This window comes from Trifolium pratense, linkage group LG7 (genome assembly GCF_020283565.1).
Source record: "Trifolium pratense cultivar HEN17-A07 linkage group LG7, ARS_RC_1.1, whole genome shotgun sequence".
Taxonomy (NCBI): Eukaryota; Viridiplantae; Streptophyta; class Magnoliopsida; order Fabales; family Fabaceae; genus Trifolium; species Trifolium pratense.
In genome coordinates this window covers 4,583,203-4,606,471 of record NC_060065.1, presented here as the reverse complement: position 1 = coordinate 4,606,471, position 23,269 = coordinate 4,583,203, and the positions used below count along the sequence as shown (strand labels likewise).

General features: G+C 34.4%; 4 protein-coding genes across 8 annotated transcripts; 1 reads left to right on the top strand and 3 right to left on the bottom strand.

The window, feature by feature from the left end:
- Positions 1 to 2,896: 2,896 nt before the first annotated feature.
- LOC123897130 (molybdate transporter 1-like) lies at positions 2,897 to 4,941 on the bottom strand. Its single transcript, XM_045947630.1, has one exon. The coding sequence runs from the start codon at positions 4,600 to 4,602 to the stop codon at positions 3,196 to 3,198; it is 1,407 nt and encodes a 468-aa protein (XP_045803586.1). The 5' UTR covers positions 4,603 to 4,941; the 3' UTR covers positions 2,897 to 3,195.
- LOC123897128 (protein FAR-RED IMPAIRED RESPONSE 1-like) lies at positions 2,897 to 9,881 on the bottom strand. 4 transcript variants are annotated; one of them, XM_045947626.1, is made up of 8 exons: positions 9,747 to 9,881; positions 7,268 to 9,463; positions 7,094 to 7,174; positions 6,928 to 7,005; positions 6,615 to 6,782; positions 6,437 to 6,521; positions 6,284 to 6,334; positions 2,897 to 3,569 (listed from the first exon to the last, which is right to left on the bottom strand). In XM_045947626.1, exons 2-7 carry the CDS (start codon positions 9,461 to 9,463, stop codon positions 6,312 to 6,314), a joined length of 2,631 nt encoding a protein of 876 aa, XP_045803582.1. In that variant the 5' UTR covers positions 9,747 to 9,881; the 3' UTR covers positions 2,897 to 3,569; positions 6,284 to 6,311. The 4 variants fall into 4 exon arrangements, with proteins under 4 accessions (XP_045803582.1, XP_045803585.1, XP_045803583.1 ...); XM_045947629.1 differs by lacking the exon at positions 9,747 to 9,881 and having other exon boundaries at positions 7,268 to 9,269; positions 9,370 to 9,464; XM_045947627.1 differs by lacking the exon at positions 2,897 to 3,569 and having other exon boundaries at positions 6,153 to 6,334; positions 6,615 to 6,770.
- Positions 9,882 to 11,093: 1,212 nt separating this feature from the next.
- LOC123898001 lies at positions 11,094 to 15,154 on the top strand. Of its 2 annotated transcripts, XM_045948843.1 has the most exons (7): positions 11,121 to 11,247; positions 11,342 to 11,613; positions 12,133 to 12,793; positions 13,036 to 13,235; positions 13,341 to 13,585; positions 13,760 to 13,895; positions 14,033 to 15,154. In XM_045948843.1, coding segments are annotated over exons 2-7 (1,515 nt in total). In that variant the 5' UTR covers positions 11,121 to 11,247; the 3' UTR covers positions 14,034 to 15,154. The 2 variants fall into 2 exon arrangements, with proteins under 2 accessions (XP_045804798.1, XP_045804799.1); XM_045948842.1 differs by having other exon boundaries at positions 11,094 to 11,247; positions 13,760 to 15,154.
- A 6,561-nt stretch (positions 15,155 to 21,715) lies between these two features.
- LOC123894320 (putative FBD-associated F-box protein At5g53635) lies at positions 21,716 to 23,018 on the bottom strand. The gene is made up of 3 exons (XM_045944286.1): positions 22,327 to 23,018; positions 22,092 to 22,242; positions 21,716 to 21,997 (listed from the first exon to the last, which is right to left on the bottom strand). Exons 1-3 carry the CDS (start codon positions 23,016 to 23,018, stop codon positions 21,716 to 21,718), a joined length of 1,125 nt encoding a protein of 374 aa, XP_045800242.1.
- Positions 23,019 to 23,269: the final 251 nt, after the last annotated feature.

Below are 23,269 nucleotides of genomic sequence, written 5' to 3'. Positions count from 1 at the left end.
CCCAATTAAACCTACCCACTTTGTCACTCTAAGTATAAGAATGTAGTAACTTGAAACTCAAGGCACATGGATCATTCGGGTGATTATTGTGAAGAAAATATGCCTCAGTGCTACTACTTTATACACTTTGCAAGTGCTTCAAGGAATTCAACTCTTTTTCAACCAAGCCTAAAAGAAAGAGAATTTAAGGGCCCCAAAGGAACAAATGTGTAATACAACACTTTGTTCATTTACTGATCTCCTAAAAAATAAGAAATTGGACAGGACAATTTCAGTTTTATCATTCGGGTGATTATTGTGAAGAAAATATGTCTCAGTGCTACTACTTTATACACTTTGCAAGTGCTTCAAGGAATTCAACTCTTTTTCAACCAAGCCTAAAAGAAAGAGAATTTAAGGGCCCCAAAGGAACAAATGTGTAATACAACACTTTGTTCATTTACTGATCTCCTAAAAAATAAGAAATTGGACAGGACAATTTCAGTTTTATCATTCGGGTGATTATTGTGAAGAAAATATGCCTCAGTGCTACTACTTTATACACTTTGCAAGTGCTTCAAGGAATTCAACTCTTTTTCAACCAAGCCTAAAAGAAAGAGAATTTAAGGTCCCCAAAGGAACAAATGTGTAATACAACACTTTGTTCATTTACATGTTTCATCTGCTAAAAAATAAGGAATTGAACAAGATAACTTCAGTTGTACTATGTTTGATTTTAAAATTATTTATGGGACAGGACAAACTATGGGCCAAGAGACAAAACAAAAACTGAAATTTTTTATCCCCCACTACTAAATAAAGGGACAACTTTTTGTCCTCTGCACAAGTTGTCTATAATACCAAAATAATATTTTGTGGGCCAAACATCTTCCAACACAAAATTTCTTCAATACCTTAAATGTTTGTCTTGTGTTATCCTGTCTTGTACTGTCATGTATTATTCAATCTGGTACTCATATTTTGGGTATCAACTTACATTTTCAATTCAGTTGTGAAGTGTGTGTTTTCAAAATTTTGCTCTTTTTAGTACCTTTATCTTTGCCCAAAAAGTGGATGAACATTACTCTAGGGGTAATATTCTAATGAAGTGGGAATGGAATTTTTTTTAAACGAGCATGACATGTGAAGTTGTTAATATTTCAATCTTATTCTCTGTCAAAGCATATAGTACTATAAGGTAAGTAATTAATCTTTATATCACCAATTACATTTCACCGTGCTAGAGCCTATATGGCATCATTTAGTTAGGGGAAGGAAATGGTGAAAGCAATAAGAGTTACTTTTGTTGGCCATTGACATCCAATACTATCAAATTAATTAAAATAATAATTATCATCATTGACAAAATAGTTAAGAGATAACAAAAAATAATAGTAATTGAAAAATAGCTAGGCTAGAAAGGAATTAACACTGTTAATAATGGTTATTTTTGTTTAATTTGTTGGACGAATCACGAATATGTTGGAATTGCGTCACTTAGATTTAAACTCCTGTGGCCATATTAAGGACAAGCCATTGTCAAAACATAATCATTGATCAGCATCAAATCTTCAACTTTTATTCGATATTTTTACTTCATTAGCTCGGAATGGGAAATATATTCTTCAAAGAGGCAATTAACCCATAGACCAATAAATTATCAACAATATTGGTCCGAGTGATACGAGTCTTTGTCCTCTTAAACATGTGATTAGAGATTGGATTTCTGACTCTGCATATGGAGAAAACTCGACTGAGAGAGGAGAATCTACCTTATATGTTTTACATATTTTTCGATAAAGATTAATCATCACTAACAGAGTTACGTAATACCGTCGTTAATTGTTGTGTAAGTTAAGTACAATTGATCACTAATATTGTGAGATTATTGTATAAAATGGAAAGAAAATTATATATTGATTTTATTTATTTTTTGATAACATAAGGGAATTATATATGAAGAGTTGGTTTTAATGAGCTATTTTGCTATGAGGAAGGTCTTTGGATTAATGGTTTGGATTAATGGTTTTAGTGCTTATATTGGCGATTTCAATAAAACTCATGTTGAACTAGCTGCAATTGTTCATGGTTTAAAGTAACTAGCTAAAATAGGGGTGCTCGCGGTTCAGTTTGTATTAATTTTGTGACAAAAATTCATCCGATCCAAAGTTAAAATTCATGGTTTAAAGTAACCAGCTAAAAGCATGATTAAGCATATAATATATAAACAATGCAATAATAACAGTAGAAGCCAACTTGTAGGCAGTGTGTCAAACCATAATCATTCAAGCACCAAACCAAATCTTCATTTATTTTTGGAATGCTGATCATTACTTTGCTAATAATGGAAATTAAAGGCATTGTTTCTGTTGTTCTTTGTTATCAACACAAATACATTCACCTAATTCAATAAGCAGTTTTCAATCCTTATAGTTATATAGTATGGTTCAACTTTTATTTCATCTTTGTTGCCTTATATATTTTTAAAAATTTGATTACAAAAAATTATGATTTTCCAATTCTTTTTGAAATAATTATATATCTAGCAAAAAAATTCACATGACCAAGACAATTCATTATTGTATAAGACGGTGCAATGTCAATGCTGGTCTCCACGACAGTGCAGACATAACGAGTGCGGGTTGTTGCATTTGTGAGAGTAACGGTGAGTTCATGGTGGCACAAATGAGCTGGAGATTCGCGAGGATGTCAATAGTGGAAAGCGAGGCTACTGCACTATTTGAAGCAATCCAACCATTTGAACTATATGAGACATTTTTTTAATCGAACCGAAATGGTTTTTCTAATTCTAATTGAATTGTATTGTGTCAAAGTTTTATTAACCTGTAATTAGGACTGTGAAAAAAGAATCAAAGACCAAAATATATGCAATAGTTAACGAAGTGACTGGAATTGGTTCAACTCGCAAACTGTTAGTCACAATTCACTTTTTTAGTACAGTTCGGTTTGGTTTGAAGTAGTGACACTCGTGACACCATTCTTATAACCATACATGCATACAGAGAAACTACATTTGAAAAGTAATTACATTATTTATTTATTTTGTCAAGTAGACTAGTACCAGAATAACTCTGACCTCTGTCACATTGTTCCTACCAACTAAATTATACTTACAGAGGAATCGAGTAATTACATTATTAGGAAATACTACGTAATATCATGAATCCATGCATGCATTGATCTCTCTCTTTTTCTTCAAACTTGCTCTTGTCCTTCATGCTTCCAAATACTAGAAAGTGATTTAACACTTGTTAAATTCCTTACCTTAAGAACTCCAAAAACAACCATCCCACACAAAAAACCAAGAGCAGCACTAGATCCAACAAGTGAAACAGCAGTACAAAGAAGCATAACAAAAGAATCCTCTTTGTTATTCATATCTCTACAAGCCATAGCTAATTCAATCCCAGCAAATAACAACAAAACTCCTAAAATTCCCACTGGAAACTGTTGGAAAAAATGAGCCAAAGAACTTCCTAACACAAAACCCAAAACCAATTTTGCAGCACCAAGAATTGCAACACACCCACCACTCCTTCCACCAAATTTATACTGTCCTGCTAATCCACCTGCACCATGACAACATGGCATAGCACCAAACCAACCACCCACAAGATTCATTAACCCAACTGTTACTGAAAGTGAAGTTACTGAAAAGTCCTTGGTAGGAAATAAATCAGAAGATAGTTTACAAACAGCTATCACAGAGTTCAAAATTGATAATGGTAGTTGTGGAATTGTACCCTTTATAAAACCTTGTTTCCATGCATGTTTAGAAATTTTCACTAACACCATATTAGAAGGTCCAAATTTAATTTCATGTATCACATTAGGCCTTCTTATAAAACCCAAAATCACACCCAAAACAAACACTATAAAAGCAGAAGGTAGTGAAAAAACAATCTTTTTAAATGATTTAACACTCTTTTTTCTCTCATTCCCTTCAATTGAATCACCTAATTCTTCCTCAATCTCATCAAATTCATGTTCCTTTTCACCAGCACCATTGACAACAACAACAAAGAAAACACAAACAATAGCTATAACCAACCCATCAAACCCAAACCAATCCCTACCATTTAAAGATTTAGACTTTGGTAAATCTTGAACTTTTCTAACATATTTTATAGCAGTTAAAGCAAAAGACAAACCCTGTGCAAGCTGAATCCCTCTAACAACACATAAAGGTATAAGCTTGTAAGCTAATTTCATCAACCCAGTAAAACCCAAAACCAATAAAATCCCTCCGGTTAAGATACCGGAAGCCATGATTTCCGGGATACCGAAAGAGGGGTCGGATAGTGCAACAGCAGCTATTGATTTCATGGGCTGAACTGGCATAGGAACACCATACATGGCACCAGTGAGAAAGTTATAGAAGCCAGTGAAAATCAAAGTGGTGCCAAGGTTGAGGTTTTTGGAAAGAGTGAGAGAAAGTACTATTGGTATGTATGTGCCAAGGTCACCCATGGCTCCATTGAGTTCAGATAATGTTGAACGGAAAAGTAAGTTGCTTTTTACTTTTTGTATGGTGGTGAGTCTTGTGGGAGTGGTTGTTATGGTGGGAAGCATTTGGGGAGGTTGGGGGTTTGTTGATGCCATGAAATGAAATTGAATGGAAGAGAGAGTGAGGTTGTTTGAGCTTAATTTTGGTTAACACTTAACAAAAGCATGAAAAGGGATTGATTGGGATTCTCTATTTATAGAAGAGGTGGGGATCACTGTAGCAAGGTTCTGTTTTTAAATTTTAATATTTCACTCCTATAATGTTTTTGAATATTTACGGGAACGGATCCTCTGCCGTGTAAATTTTTCTGCATTGGAATCTTGACCCTTCATTCAATACTACTCATAATTAGTAAAACATAATTGAAGATGATGATTATCACCGGACAGTCTCCGGTGTAAAACTCACTGGAGAGGATCATTTCCCAATAACTAAAGCAAGACAATTGGATTGACAATTTGACATATATGGATGGTCTAATAGTATTTTGATATTTGTGATAATCTGAATTCCATCATAAATTATAGATTGGTTATCTATAACGTGTCTCTTATAATATAAATATTTAATTATGCAGTAAATTATAAGAGGAAATGTTCTATAAACATCTAATTGCAGAGCATATTAACTGATGATTTGAATTTTTACAGCAGAGCAACTTTATAGATACATCACCATATCGGCAGTAACTCAATGGTTGACATTTCTTCTTCAACAACTTCACTCATCTATCATTATTCAGCGACATGCCTTTATCCAGCTTATAAATAATCATTTCTGTAGCGCAACTCTTAATAAAAACCTAAATTTTCTCTCTAGATCTTATGATTCTACTGAGCACTGCATCATGAGTGAAGTTGACATTTCTTCTTCAACAACTTCACTCATCTATCATTATTCAGCGACATGCCTTTATCCAGCTTATAAATAATCATTTCTGTAGCGCAACTCTTAATAAAAACCTAAATTTTCTCTCTAGATCTTATGATTCTACTGAGCACTGCATCATGAGTGAAGTTGACATTTCTTCTTCAACAACTTCACTCATCTATCATTATTCAGCGACATGCCTTTATCCAGCTTATAAATAATCATTTCTGTAGCGCAACTCTTAATAAAAACCTAAATTTTCTCTCTAGATCTTATGATTCTACTGAGCACTGCATCATGTAGCGGCTCCAGAGGAACCAAGTCCGTGTCATCTTGTCAAAAACCAATGTAATTTATGTCGTAAATCGATTGCACTGAAGTTTAGTTAGTATTTGTATAAGTTCTTTTCAACATGTTATCCCCTTAGAATACATTCTCAATACTTGGAATATAAAAAAGTAAAATACATGGCCAACAACACCTCAAATTTCCACATCAATCTTTAATGTCACCAACCAAACCACACACACCATTGTCTACTTCAACAGCATTCCAAACAATATTGCCCTCAGTTCTAATGGACCAATGCATTAGTGTCCAATCAAAGCAAAAAATGTTGCTTATTTCCACTGTAATGACCAGTAATCTTTTTTCATGATCAATTAATTTATTCACAATTAAACTAAACAATCACTTCCCTTTTTGACCTATTTGTCACATCTACCTCAAGGGCACCACCACCTTCGGGTGAGTAGCATAAATAGCTAGCATATAATAATTTATAAAGGTTAAACATTCATTTTGATAATTTAATGTGACTCACTATCACAATAGTCATCAATTTTACAAAAAAATCAGGTTTCTACACAACAAATAGTCAAATACAGGTCCATAGGAGACAAATACCTTGTACTCTACTAATTGGAAGGAACTACTAAGGTTGAACACCATTTCCACCTAGAACATGAATATTACAATGTCAACATTATATAAAATAAAATGTCATTTTTACACCTTAAATAAATGCATTTTGGCATTACAGTAAATTATAAAACTTACTTGTTTGACCAGAATTTTTCGTGGCTTCTGGTAGCAATCCCATTTGTGGCGTGTCACTATTACTAAACGGCACTCCATTATAATACTGAAACAATATATTTTAAAATTTAACATACAAATTATATACATGAAACAGAAAATGATGTCAAAATTAAATTCTAACAAGCAAACTAGCAACCTGGGGTACTTGCGGTAAAATAGGAACTCCACTATAGTAGGGCAAGTTCCACCATCCATGGCTCGGAGGGACATAACCATATGGTGAGGATTGCATTTTAGGTAATATAAACTGCATTTTGGAATTAACATGGTGACCTCCACTAGAATAACCAGCCTGTAAGATTGTCTAATAAAAGACATATATACCCAAGTAATTACATTATAATAAGGACAATCACTTATTAATTATTCAATTAAATAAAAATGTTGCACATTGTCAAGCTATACATAACCATTACTCAACCTGCAGACAGGGACAATTATGTACTTACACCATCATTCTTTGATTTTTGTGTCAACTCTTTCGCTTTCTTTTGCTTCTGATTACAGCATTCACTAAATTTATCTTGCTGAAATATATAGGAAAAACTATTACTTTCAAAGTAAATACCAAAAAAAAAACTTTGTCACTATAATTTCAAGGTTAGTTGATCTTACAGTGTCACGACCATCATTTACATCAGATGCCAATATTTCTTTATCCTGCAAGTTTACATCAGATACCAATATTTCTTTATCCTGCAAAATAAAATAAAAACATTTCAAATCATACACAATCAAAAAAATAACCATTTAAAATAAAATTATCATTATCATTTAAAAGAAACTTACACTATCAGTTGCCGTGCTAAATTTAGAAGACTCTGGATGAGAAAACTGATCGTCATTCATAATCTTATCATTTAAACAAACATGCATTGAACATGTTTTAACATTGTCTTTTGTGCTATTACAATTTGAACTATGACTTGCCCTCTTCGTGCCAATCTTTTTATTCTTGGGAGTACCTTTGGTCTCATCTATGCTGGGATCACCAATGTGTTCTGATGACGAGCTTTGTGTGTCAACAAGAGCGTTCATCTTCTTATACTTGTTAGTAAGCTTCAATATGTCATCCATGATCTCATTGTAGTGTTCCTTATTTTTTAAGGCTACCTGCCACAACCTAGTAAAAGCAGCATCTGCCGCAAACTGAGCAAATTCCATCACATCATAATCTATTCCATCCATCGAATTCGACGACAGTAAGGCAATCTTAGCATTCTTAGTCCACCGTGTCAAAATCAAACTGCTTGGAATATGGTCCACATGCTCAAAGATCATGGCACGAAAAATATGCGAACACGGAATGCCACGAGACTCAAAATGTCTACACACACAATAAAATGCTGACTTTGAAGTATCATAAACAACTTTTGTTTCAATACTGGGATGACAATACTTGGTTATCTTGAAGATAACCTTCTTCTCATTTACCATTCGCTCAATAACATTTAACGCACCAGCTAATAAAATCTGCTCTTTAACTTCTTTAAAAAGCTCTGCTGTGTAAATTTTTGCAGCATCTTTCTCAAACTCTGGAAGAGGCGTGGTCAACACAGGTTCTGAAAATAAAGACTTATTATCAGCCATCAGTTCATCATTTCTATGTTTTCTCAAAGTCTCCTCAAAATCATGCATAAACTCGAAAACACTACTTTTCTTCCTTATATATTTCTTGATGATTGAGTCAATAGTTTCACAATGACACGTAGTCTGTACACGACCAAAAAGCTTATCACGGAGGTATGCAGTGGCCCACAATGACCTATTCTCAAAGGTTTTAGAAACCCACTCATTCCCCACAATTTTGTGCCCTGCAACCATCTTTATCCAAAAATCTTCAAATTCTTTTGGAGTGAAATTTGAGTAAATTGCCTTTTTGAAATCCTCTGGAAATGAAGAACTCTCGACATTTTTACATGCATTCTTGTGCAAGTTCCAAACACATAGTTGATGACATGAATCTGGAAAAGCATGCTTTATAGCCTCCATCATAACTTCATCCCCATTTGTCACAACAACTTTGGGATGTTTGTTTCGCATTGCTTCTAAGAAAGATTTTAAGACCCACTTATATGTCTCAATTGTTTCATCTGACACCAAAGCACAACCAAATATAATTGTTTGAGAATGATGATTGCACCCGGAGAAAATTACCAAAGGACAATTGTAACTGTTCTTCTCGTGTGTCATGTCAATTGCAAGAACATCGTGGAAACATAGAAAATCCGATATGCTACATCCATCTGCCCAAAAAAGCAGCTTCAATCTACCATCACCGGTAGTTGTAAATTTTGCATATAACATAGGATCATTGCTCGCCTTCCCGCTAAGATAACTTAAGGCAGCAACAACATCTCCATCTTTAATTTCACCACGGATTTTGCTATTAAAACCGTTGTATAGATTTTTCTTTGAAAAACGAAAACCAACAGATGCACCCTTTTGAGCCACCGTGTACCCCATTATATAACCAGTTCTAACATCATCATTGGAACTATCAGGCTGAGCTTTATCTGCCTCCTTCATTCCACGGCAAGCAACCAAGTGTGTATATCTTGAAGGAGCTAGTTCATGATTATGAACCTCTTCAAAACATTTGACTTTCCATCTTGATGCTTTCAAACTGTAGCGTACACGAAGCCTAGCTTGACAATTAGTTCTGGCGTTAGGTCTTGTTGATTGTTTTTTGTTACTAAACCCTTCTCTATTGCATACAAACTGACGCATTATTACTTTCTCATTATCATCACGAGTCACGTCATCTTTCCTTACTATAAAACCATGCCATCTTGCATATTCACAATAAAAATCATAAGCTTCCTGATCACTATCAAAATCTAGACCTAGTATCTCATCAGCTGTTAAGTTAGAAATCTTATTATATTTACCGTCGTCGTCGTCCTCAGCACCCAAATTCATTTCTACACTTTCATTCTGATCACACAAATCATTAAGATCTCTATCATCTTCCGAATTATCCATCTGTACAACAACAATCACCATCACGATTCTCATTAGGTTCAATTTGAATAATCCGTCATCCAAACACACACTCTTAATGTTTCAATTTGAATCGATAGATTCGGTTTTTTCAGTTGACTACTACTTGACTAGGGGAAAGTTCACATTAATTAATTTAAATTTAAATTAAACAAACAAACGAACGAACATCTAAGAAATGATAGTGTTTGTTACTGGAAATGGAAATATGAATGAACAACATATGAATGTGCAAAATAGAAAGATAAAGAAATTAGGAACTTACCGATGAGTAGGAGGCGAGGAGAGGCGGAGTTAAAGCTCAAAACTTTCAACACAAGTTTTATGTACTCTGCTCTGCTGTGTGTGTGGGCTCGATCGGATGGATATTAAGGAAGATGGAGCGATCGTTATATTTTTTTTATTTTCTTTTTCCTTTAACACATTTTCCTAATAAATAAATGATTTAATTGACATGCACGGACGACGGTGTAAAACAATTTTACACTGTCAACTAGTACTAATCATGTTTCCCGTTACATCACCTTATTTTCTTGATATGACATTGAAAAATGATGGTTATTTATTAGATGATCGTGTAAAATTATTTTACACCGTCGGTGCATATCGATTAAACTCAGAAATAAAAACTAAAATTGTAACTAAAAAATAAAAAAAGAGTTTAATTGTTGTGCACCGTCGGTGTAAAGATTCTTTACACATACATTCAATGATGTGTTGTCACATCATTTAATGAATGTGACACACCATGTGTTTTTAAATATCATACATAATGTGTTAGTATATTATTAGATGACTGGGTAAAATAGTTTTACACTGACGGTGCATATAAATTAAATTCATAAAAAAATTGCAATTTTAGGGGTATCTCGGAGTTGAACCCAGGCCCTCTTAAATACTCAACCATATGCAGGACCACCAAGCCAACGTGCGCTTGGTTAAATTTATAGATTTAAACTCGAAAGATGTTCAACTTAACAATCTATCTAGAAAATCATCACATTTAACTAAGGGTAATCACACAAGTAATTTTATATACAATATACAAGGCTAATGCTACGGTGGACCACCTTCACAAGTGGTCCACCGTGGACAAATGATCTACGGAATATGAATTTTACGAAATTCACTGTTGGATTGAAAATTTATATCACATAGATCATCCATAAATTTTTTAAATTTTTTTGAAAATCATTTGATATGTTATTGAGACCCATCAAGATTTATGTTGTTTAATAAACCGTTAATCTTGATGTGCCTCAATAACATATCAAATTATTTTCAATTTTTCTAAATTTTTCTATGGATGATCTATATGATATAAACTTTCAATCAAACGGTAGATTTTATAAAATTCGTATTCGTTATAATGTTATTTACGACCGATCCACCATGAACCACTTGATGAAGTGGTCCATATTAGAATTTGTCCAATATACAATATTTTCATCCAAAATTTTAAGTCATCAGATATAATAGTATATGAGTATTTTCACACAAGTGGGGGTAGGAGGTCTAACTTGGGGGTAATACTAGTAAGTAATATTGACAAATTGAAGCCCAAACATTTGATGGGCCCATTAAGATTATCACTGGTCAACGTGGAGCTGACACTGACAACATGGTACGGTGACTCTTGTTCGTTTCTGCAAACAATGTCATGTCATCCACTCTCACAAACACGAAACAGACCCATTTCACATTCACACTGTCTCTTCTTGTTGAAACAATAACCCCTTCACTTCACCAAGGTGAATGCAATCAAGGTAATCTTTTTAACAAATGTTTCACTGTTACACAAGGTTCAATCTTTAAGAATTATGAATAAAAATGTCTGTGTTTGTGTATGTGAAATTGTAGATGCCAAGAATGGAAGAGATACTGAACCTTCCAGTGCAAGAGCTTCCTTGTTCTGAGTTTTCAGCTGAAAATATAAATTGGATAAAATTGGAAGGTGGTCATCAAGGTGGTGATGATATTGCTTTGATTCCTTTTACTAGAGTTGATGATTTTGTAAAAGGGGAATCTTCTAATCCAGCATGCCCTGCTAATTTTCGCGTTGAATCGAGACGAAAGAGGGCTGCCGGGAGTGTTGCTAAACCAAGGGTTGATGGATATCTTGAATATACATTGTATGTTATCTCTTAATTCAATATTATTTGATACTTGGTAGTACTTTTGTGGTTTAGGCATTGTTTGGATAAACAACTTAATTAAGTACTTTATAGCATAAATACTTATCATAGAAGTGCTTGCGTATAAATCATTTCTATAATAAAAGATAAAATAAATTCAAACTATTTTCTTATAAGCTGATTTCATAAGCTATCCGGGAGAGCTTATAGAAATATAAGTTGAAAATAGTATGTGGACATGTCATAACTCTTAAGTTGTTTCCATTAACTCTCACCAGTCATAAGTAGTTATGTCAGTAGATAAGCTCAAATAAGTCAATTCAAACAGGCCTTTAGTTGTTGTACTTCAACCTAGTGTTTCAATCTTTAATTTTGTAAACTTTGAGAAAGGATAATTTTAAAAAAATGTAAGGTTATATAAAGGGCTAGTTTCATTCCATTTCTTTCAACAAGTTGTTTTGAAATAGGAAAAGGTTGATTTATCTGGCTTATATGGAATTACAATTTGATATTTAGATACTGGTGTTCTTATGGACCTGAAGACTATCGAGAAAGTGAATCGGGTATTGTGGATTCCACAAGTGCCAAACCTGCTTCAGGGAAGGGTAGCAGGCCGGGGAGGCGTCACATGATGAGAGGCTGCCTTTGCCATTTCACTGTTAAAAGACTATACACCCGACCTCACCTTGCCCTAATAATATACAACCAGAGAAGGCATGTAGATAAATCAGGGGTGCCGTGTCATGGAATATTTGACATAGATGCGGTAGGGACAAGAGCTATGTATGCGCCTCGAATTTCAGATGAGTTACGCCATAGGGTTATGTCTATGCTTTATGTTGGAATATCTTTGGACAATATACTACAGCACCATGCAGAGGTGATGCAGAAACAAGGTGGACCCTTAAACCGTGATGATTTTCTCACTCGAAATGATGTGCGCAACATGGAAAGGACTATTCGTAATTCTTCACTTGAGCTACTGGGAAATGACGAGTGCAGTGTAAAGATATGGATTCAGCGTCATAAGAAGGATGTTTTCTATTTCCAAGATAATTCAAGCTCGGAATCTTTTATTTTGGGTATACAGACAGATTGGCAGCTTCAACAAATGCTTCGCTATGGAAATAATAGTTTCATTTCTTTTCATTCAACATTTGGCTTGAAGAAGCTTAAGGTATTATACTTTCATCTTTTCAAACAAGAAAATATTTGTTTATTATTTAGTCGCATTTGAAGTCCATATTGACCAAAGGGCTTGTACATTTAGAAGCTATCTAAATCATTAGCAATTATCCAGCTTTATCACCATAATTGTGAATAAAATACAAGCCTCTTTATGTTAAAAGATTAATTATTTAGCAGAATGTTGAAGGAGTGTAGAATGTCTCATATTTTTTCTTTCTTGTCCACTGGCAGTATCCGGTATGTTCTTTACTTGTTTTCGATTCATCTCAAAAAGCAATTCCAGTTGCTTGGATCATCACCTCATCTTTTGTTGGTAAAGATATCCATAAATGGATTGTATTGCTATCTGAAAGATTACGAACCAAGGATCCCAGATGGAGACCTAGTGCTATTTTTTTGGACGATCCATCTTTTAACTGTTCTATCATAAGGTAAAGCGATTAGTGTGGTTACTTTTTTTCATTAAACTTTTGTTTACTTTTTTTTTAGGAGAATTCCACTAAATAGGAAATGGAGTAAGATCTTGCTTATTGCAGAGAGGCATTCCAGTGTCGCATTCTATTATGTACCTGGCATGTTCGTCGTACTTGGATAAAAAAGCTTTTCAAGAAATGCTGCAACTTTGAGGTGCAGCGCGAGATGTTTAGGCAATTGGGATGGATTCTGTACTCTACAAGATGTGGACCAAATGCTACGGATGCAATTGAAGAGTTTATGCAAATTTTTGTTGACCAGTGTGCATTCATTGACTACTTCAAGAGTCATACTCTAGCCATTATAGGTATTTTTCAACTGATGGTTAATTTGGCATCCATTTTAAGAAACATATTCTCTAGCTGTAGTAGCCTTTCATTACCATTACAGGAGTATCCAATATCCAAACATTTGAACATTCCGACTCCTAAGCATTGCTGTTATTTCTTGAATAATGGTATTATTGTGCTTCCTCGTGCAGATGTGTGGATTAATGGCATAAAATCACTCCATGTGACAACTCCCGAGCCACATGCTGCAATGGAATCCTATCACTTAAAACTAAAATCCACTCTTTTGAAGGAGAATTATGCTAATTTATGGTCTAGAGTTAACTGGTTAATCCACACTTTAACTACTGAATTTCACTCATTATACTGGCTAGACCAATACAGTTTAGAAACCGGGTATTTTGAGAATCTGCGGGACAATTCTTTCTCCACTAATGCTTGGTATCATGCTCTTCGTATTCCAGATGTTGATGTCGTACTGGACGAGCAAAACCTCCGACTTGCCAAAGTATTATCTCAGACTGACAGAAACTTGGTGTATACAATTTGGAATCCTGGTTCAGAATTTTCGCTTTGTGATTGTTCTTGGTCTAAGCTGGGAAACGTCTGTAAACATGTCATCAAGGTGGCAACTTTCTGTAGAAATCGGCAGATTGCACGTCCTTTATTGTCTGCTCAAATATATAACCAGGCTCTGCTCACCCTTCTCAATAATCCTTGATCATACCATTCTACATGTGGCCCATTTGCAACAAGACATTAAGTCCCTAGAAGACTTGTCGAATGGTGGATTACTACACCCTATAGCCCCTGATCTAAGTTCTCAAATAGCTGAAAATCCTCAGCTTTTTCAACGCCTCCAGTGAGTTTTGAAAGGAGAGTGAATTTCTTCAGGTTAAAACGCATTTTTATGCATACCCAGTTGGAGCTCCTTCCCTTGAGCAATTGATTTGGAAGAACTAAAGAGGATTTAAGAAGGTTCCACGACTACACTGCCCAGAAAAGTAATTTTCTTGAAGTGCAACTATACTTTTTTATCCGATGTTTATCTTGAAAAGAAGTGGCCGGTGATTACAAAGTGCGGTGGAGGAAGGCGATGAGTGTTCTTTGTGGGAGGTGGTGTACCTACAAGCACTCATAAGCTCAATTCAGTGAGAGATTGAGGTGAGTGTGAGGTAGTGAGAATGTTGTGTACTTTGCTTTTGAGTGAAGGAGGTCCGTATATAGTGGAGTCATTCAGGAGAAGTGGCGGAAAAATCCATTGAGCATTCACATGAACGTCGCCTTGATAGGCAGATCTACATTTAATCAGGGTCACATGAGGATGATCTTCGGAGGGATGTTACGTGTGTGAACTGGCCATATAGCTTGCAAGTCCAGCCCGAATGGGTATCGGCCCAGTTCAGGAACTTCTATATGTCCTTGGTTGGGGCTGTTTTGGAGTGGGAGAACCTGTTGGTATTGAAATTCAATTCAGAATCTGTGTTTTATATGTATGTTTAATATATACTTTTCTTATGCAACAATTGTATTTGAGAGGGTTAGTGAGAGGAAAATGGAAAGTTGAGAAGTTAATTTCAGTCACACACAAAGAAAAGATATCAGATAGAGGGGGGAGGTATTTGCTGCCTTAAATAAAAAATAAGGGAGGTTAGTGGCAGCATAGCCATTCTTTTGCAAAAAAAATTCAATTAAAAATGAAATCAGGTGGCTGCTGGATTCAAAATGTATATATACTATAACAGTTAACAAAAATTATTTCACGGGAGGAGATGAGAGAATGCTGAAGAGGACAAAAAAAAAAAAAATTATAAGGTTTGGTGGTTCGCATCCTAGAAAGCGAATTATTTTTCTCCCAATTTTTGCTATTTACACACTTGCATTCTAAGAAGCGGGGGTAAATTTGAAATATCAGCGGGCGAGCATCTACACCGGGGAGTGCGAGAAGAAAAACCCTTATTGGGATACTTATTACCAAGCCGGCCCAGCCAACCCGTTGTGCCATGTGGATTAATGGATTAGTCCGACCCATTTCATTTTATTCTTTTCCTGTTTATTCACTTTTTTTAATATTTAGATAAATATATCCATTTTTATTAAGGTTACACATTTTAATATATTTTTTATAATAACTAGCGGGCCATGTAAGTTCGTCTGCTTGTGTCTAACTTATGTCCAATTAAAAAAGATATGTCTTATGTTATGGTGAGTTTGTTAATATAAGATTTTTATTGCTACTAAAAAAATCAAGGGTATTGTTGATATTATGAAAAGTTCGCACCAAAACTCATGTATCCTCTTTTTTTTTTTTTTTTAAGAGATGTATCCTCTTTCTATATTGTATAAATATAAATATAGATATAGATAATAATTATTCCAATTTAACGGAAGGCCTGAGTTTAAATTCAACTGAGATTATACAAACAAAATAATAATAAAGCTATAAATATTTTATTTTGATTAAAATTTGATCTTTATCATATTGTTTGTTTTGATAGATTTATCAAAGAGAGAAATATGTGAGAGAAAAATTAAGAAAGAGAAAATAAAAATTGAGTGATGTTTTAAATTAAAATAAAAATAAAAATTCCGTAAAAAAATTAATCTTGTATAAAAGATAAATAAATCTTTTCCTTGATTTAGATTTTTTGGATTATGTATTATAACCGCAATGCAAAGATTTAGTGTTATATAAAAAAAAAAGATTTTATCTTAAGGGAGAAGATTTAATCTAAAAGCAGATAGCTAGCTATTTGTTTGCCTATAAATATGGAAAATTCTATGGTGCAGCCCTTTATTTGGACTGTTTTGGTGCAGTCTTAATCTGACCAATGAGGATGGAGTATTGACTAATTTTAAATTATATGGTACAAACCACTTATATGGTACCTACCATGTATCTTTATATCAAATAATATTTCAACTAAGTCCCTATCATATTAAAAGTTATAAAATTACCCCAATATTTAAATTGTTTTTTATTTTAATTGTGATTGAAAAAAAAAAGAAACAAAGTCAGTTTCTACTATATCAAAAAAATTCAGACAAGAAATTGAAACCTCTCTTCATCATCACCTTCTTTCATCTAAGTCTCAAAATCACTAAAATTGAAAATTCTCAGTTCATCACCTACGCTCATCATCATTAAAATTGAAACTTCCTTGTTCATCATCTGCGTTCATCGTTGTTTTCGCGAACGAAACTCCATTTGACGGCGAGATTGGAAAAGAAGTTTGTGTGTGGTCTATCGAAAAGACAATTGCTAAGGTAAATACGAAACTGAAATGTGTTTGTTATATTTATTTATGTGTAATTATGTATTAAGAATCAATTTGATTTCAATTTGGGAATTAGGGTTTATGGTTTAATTTGTTTTTGTATATAATTTGTATACTTAAATTAAAAAAATGCAAAAAAAATAGCAAAAGACTAACTTACGAATCATGATAAACAGTATTTTTTTTTTTTTGGTTTACTGATAAACACTAATTTTACTTATTTATTATTCTTAACCAACACAAAAAAATTCAAAATGCAAAGAAATCAAAAAAGGAAACAAAATGCAGTAACTACGGACAGCTAGCAGCTAAGGCACGCTCCTACTCCACTGATTTTACAACTCCAATTTCCCCATAATTCAAGCATTCCATTTTTTATTCTTTCCAAATCTTGCATCAAAATTAAAGTTATTGTCCCCCTACTCTTTTATCATTCAAATCCTAATCCAACAACAGAAGAAAAAACACGACAAACATCCACAAATCCCACAACATTTCAAATAGTAATTAATTGTCTTAATGAACAATTTTTAATTTTTTTTCTTTCATTTAATGTGACTGTAAAGTAAAAAAAAAAAAGGTTTTTCAGAAGTTGGGTCGTGATTTGAAAAAATGGGTCTCGAATCCGATCCGGGTACCCGGAATTTTAGGTTGATGAACAAACTCGCGCTGCTAGTCTGCTACTACGATTCCACCGTGTATTTTCACAGAAATTCCGGCCGCGCCTACCATAAAAAATTATTCTTGTCATTATCTAAAACGTCAAAGGGTACTAAGATCGTGAATTAATTGATTAACATGACATGAGTTTTTATTGTTGCTGCAACGAAAGAATAAGAACCATTGGTTTTTGGCTATGGTTTGCCTCTTCAGGAAAAAAAATCTAAACAAACCAAATTTTGAAACCTCTTTGAATGAGAAAAATAAAATAATCATCACAAAGTGATTAACAAATTAAAAAATGGCATAAAAGAACATAGAAATTAAATATTAAACTCAGAATTTAAAAACAAGTTTGATGCAAAACCCAGAAAAATCAAACCACTTTATTGTTGTTATTAAGAATCTTCATCTACTTATAGTTCTTTAATGGAGTTGAAGAAATTTTGAGGAGTTGATGAAGTCACAATTAGTTTTGGGGACATGAATATTTGTTTCTAGGTTTTGAGAAAGTGAAGATTATAAAGGATGATAAAATGACGATGATTTCTTGATTTTGGTTGGTGATGATGATGGGTGATGGTGAGTTTGTGAATTGTGATGATAATATTTGTTTTTGAAAATATGATTTAAATCCAAATGAAAAAATAAGTTTTAATTATTAAAATAATTTTAACTAATAAAATGACTTTTTGTAAAAACAAACTAATAAAAGGACTTATATGCAATAAGTAAAAGTTTCATAAGGCTCACCATAGACTTGCACTAATGTGGGGATTAAATTGAATTCTATTGGTCAAAAAAATGGACTGCACCAAAACAGTCCAAAAAGGGACTGCACCATAGAATCTCCCTATAAATATAGCGTAAGCTTTTATTTTGCGCATACCGTTTTACTATCTAATCTAAGTTCGTTACTTAATTGCAATCTCTCTCTCTCTCTCTCTCCAAACTCTCTCTGCAATCTCTCTCTCTCTCTCTCTCTGCAAACTCTCTCTGCAATCTCTCTCTCTCTCAGTTTGAGTCTCTCCTCGTCAGTCGTCACCACCAAAATGTCACGGCGGCAACGTCTCCGGAAAGACAGACTCACTTCTCTGCCGGACGAAATTCTGGAACACATTCTCTCCTATCTTCCAACCAAAGACTCCGTCGCCACAAGCTTCCTCTCAAAAAGATGGAAATCACAATCACTCTGGCGCTCACAGCTCAACCTCCACTTCGAAGACAAAACCTTTGCCGATTCTTTCGCCTTTCGCCAATTCGTCTACTCAGTCATCAACACACGAGATACCACTCTACCAATCCACTCATTCCATCTTAATTCTCACCATGACTTCTACTACGATACCGATTTCTACGGTTTTATTTATGAAGCAATTACACGAGGAGTTCAAAACCTCATCATCAATTTCTCCCACATGAGGAAAACAACATTGCCTCCTTATGTTTTAACTAACAAAACTTTATCAGTTCTCAAATTGAAGAGAATAACATTGAATGAAATCTCCAACAAGGATGATCCATACTTTGATCTTCCTTCTCTAAAAGTTCTACACTTGGAATATGTTGCTTTCACATATTATAAACATATCCAGAAACTTCTATCTGCATGTCCTATTCTAGAGGAGTTGAAACTAAAGGATATAATTGTAAAAAGATTTGCTATGGTGTTACCTATAGATATAGATAGATATGTTCCAAGTCTATCCAATTTGGTTAGAGCTAACATTTCTGGTGGCTATATTCAGCTTCATTGGCTCCAAAATATCCACCATTTCCGCGTAGAACTCGTATGTATCAAAATAATCTCAATTGTTACTTTCATAAATAATTTTACTAATTAACATCACATTCACATTCTTTTATGTCTTTGTAACTTCTGCAGCAGTGGATCAATAATTGTTTACCTGACATGTTTCACAATTTAATCCATATGGAGCTTATATTCGACTGTATCTATCCAGCAGCGTCGTTCAAGTGGAACTGGCTGATAGAACTTCTTCAAAAGTCCCCCAAGCTACAAACTCTGATCATTGATGAGGTTTTTAACATTAGGCATTGCCTTTTTGAATTTTAAGTTAAGCTGTATGTACTTCAATATATATTAGAAAATTTTAATTGTGTATAATTGTCAGGTTGATAAAGTTCACAATTACGGTGATAAAGAATGGAAGGACCCGAAAATCGTTCCAGAATGTCTTTCATCTCATCTTACAACATGCTCACTTAGAAATTACAGACGCACAAATTGCGAGTTTCAATTTGCAAAATATATAATGCAGAATTCAAGAGTACTAAGGACCATGACAATTCGGAGTGCCAAATGTATAGATACAAATACAAAGCTACAAGTGTTAAAGGAGTTATCTTTGTGCCCAATGAACTCAGCCACATGCAAACTTTTATTAGTTGATTGTTAATGAATATAATGGATAGAGCATATGTAAAATAGCTCTAATCTTTAGAAAGACCTGAATTGTATCTTTAAGGAGAAATATCTTAATCTGATTCTAGTGAAAACCATGTGAAATTTTTTAACAGGGTCGAGTGCTTGACGACGATTGGTTTCTATTGTAGATATATGTTTCAACTAGGAGTGGTTTGTGTTGTGATGTCTGTAACTACTAACTACATTGACCACAAAATTTTATTTTACGAAGTACACGTATATCACAAAAATTGAAACAGTCATAAACAAGGAATGAACAACTAAATTATCATTAGCACTTGGTCTCAAGCCAAACATGCGAGCGAGAGTGCGTTTAATTGACACCAATTAAGTTGGAACTGAGAGGAAATGTTTCTATTGCAAGTAGTTTATGATTGGTATATCTTGTACACATTTTCTTTATTTCGTTGAAATAGTTTTAGTTGGTATATTTTGTATAATTGATTGATTTTCAAATGAGGCCAAAGCCTTTAAATACAATGATCAAGGCTGACATAAAATAAACTATTATTTAAATTAAATTAAACTATTAACAAAGTTCCACGATTACACTGCCCAAAAAAGTAATTTTCTTGAAGTGCAACTATACTTTTTTATCCGAAGTTTATCTTATAATGGTGGCCTGTGATCACCATGAGCGGTGGAGGATGGCGATGAGCTTCTTTGGTGGCGTGTGGTGTACCTGCAAGCACTCAGAAACTCAATTCAGTGAGAGATTGAGAGGTGAGCGTGAGGTAGTGAGACTGGTGTATACCTTACTTTTTCAATCTCAAATATGTCATTAATGGAAGTGGATTTGTAGGAATTTGTGTGGAACTTGATTCTCAGCTTCTTTATATCATCAATGTCTATTCTCCCTGCTCTATACAAGGAAAAAGAAGACCGTGGAAGGAATTGCTTCAGTTGAAAAGTAACAGCGAGTTAGGCGATTGGTGCATAGCGGGAGACTTTAACGCTGTTTCAAGAACTAGTGAAAGAAAGGGGAGTAGTGAAGAAGGAAGATCAGCAGAACGGCGAGACTTTAAACAATTCATCGAGGATATGGATGTGGTGGATTTACCGGTGTCAGGTAAACGATTTACGTGGTTCAGTGCGGATGGTCGCTCTATGAGCAGATTAGACCGATTTCTGCTTACAGATGGTCTTGTGGATAAGTGGAAAGCGTCGGGCCAATGGGTGGGGGAAAGAGACATATCTGACCATTGCCCTATTTGGTTACTTTGTTCATTCAAAAACTGGGGGGGACCTAAACCATTTCGGTCTAATAACTGTTGGTTAGAGCATAAAGATTTCCTAAGATTTGTGGAACATACCTGGAACAATAGTAATATTAAAGGCAGGAAGGCCTTCATTTTGAAAGAAAAGTTGAAATTATTAAGGGAAAGCCTCTGAGTTTGGAATCGAGAAGTGTTTGGACTAGTTGATTTAAATATCGACAGTTGTGTGCAAGAAAAGTTAAAAGTTAAGTATTATTTAACCGTTAGATATTCAATACTGAGAGGCCTAGAGGACCCAAAAAAGAGATTATACCAAAATTACATGGGATATAAAGACACTCATACAATCATCATCAACAATTTCAACAATCTCAGGCAGAGGAGACTCAAAAAATGATAGTACAACTATTTTCTTCACTGCCAAGCATCTACACAACATTCGCCCCCAACCATCCATAATCAGAATTCAACACAGCAGCTCAAAGGACAATACAAAAATAAGTGTTAAGCACTCTCATCATGCTCAGGCATGGTCCATCAATTTCAAATAAATAAAAGTTTGCATGTGGCTGAATTCCTTGGGCACAAAGATAACTCCTTGCACATTTGGATTTTTGTATCTGACTTTACGGATTTGGCAATCTGAATTGTCATGGTGCTTAGTACTCTTGAATTACCCATGATATATTTTGCAAATGGAAGTTCCCAATTTATGCGGCTGTAATTTCTAATTGAACATGTTGTAAGATGATATAAGAGGCATTCTGGAACAATTTTTGGTATACTCACCCATTCTTTATCAGCAAAATTGTTTACTATATCAACCTGACAATGATACAAAGTTAATATTTCTTTTATATATATATAATATGTAGAAGTATAACCGAAGAAAAAACAGGACAAAACTTAACATTAAAACCTCATGAATGATAAGAGTTTGAAGTTTGGGGGATTTTGGAAGCAGCTTCATCAACCAGTTCCACTTGAAGAACCCTCGACGAGGCAAAAGGTCTAATGCAAGCTCAATGTAGGTTAAATTGTGAAACATATTGTGTAGGCCATAGGGGAACGTCGGCATGAGTAATAGAGACATAAAATTGCAGGTGGGTTAAATATTGAAGCATGCTATCTAGTAGATAAATATATTGAAACATACGACGTGTAGTTGCAGATGCTCCGCATTGTTAAGGCAATCGTAGAAAACATGTCTACCAGAAATGTTAGCTCGGGCCAATTTGGATAACCATGTAACGTATGTATCTGGACAATAACGATGCAGGCCATAAATTTTCTTTACAGTTAAATCTTTTGTTTCCAACTCCTCTAGAACCGGACAGGCGGATAGGATTTTGATAAGATATGAATGATGTGTGAAAGTGACAGATTCTAAACAAAGGAATTTGAGCGAGGGAAGATCAACAGAACGAAAATCGTCCAATAGTAACTTCTTCAATTTGAGGACTGACAAGAATTTGGTAGTTAGAACAAAAGTAGGGAATAGTGAGTTGGAGAGATCAATGCTGAGGTTTTCAACATTCCGTTGAACTACGGCATTAACAAAATTGGGGATATCGTCTATGCAATAGTGGTTGTGGCCGCGACATATGAGCTGGAATGAGTGGATTGGTAGAGTTTTATCTCTATTTGTGGTGAAAGAGTTGAACATTTCACGAAAGGCGGAAGGGTCTGGAAAGTGTTGATCATCTAAGTTGATTATGGAAAGTAGTGGTTTCCACCTCTTTGAGAGGGTCATTGTGGCGGCAGCCTCTTTTGTCGGAAGAAAAAAGAGAATGTGATGAAGAAGAGCGTCTGGTAGAGCACTGATTATGTCTATCAACCGTGACATTGTGGCGGTCGCTGAGGAAAGAAACGATGGCAACAACAATTGGAAATGACCTGTATAATCTGGTATATTGCGGAATTTTGTAGGATATATTTACACGAAAATTAAAAGACTATATGATATATATTGTTGTATAGAGAATTCTCTCATATTCTTGTTGTCAATCTTATATTACTCATAGTCATATAGCTCTACATATAGAGATACAAATAAAACAAATTTTTAAATCATATTTTTTAAAACAAACTAATCTT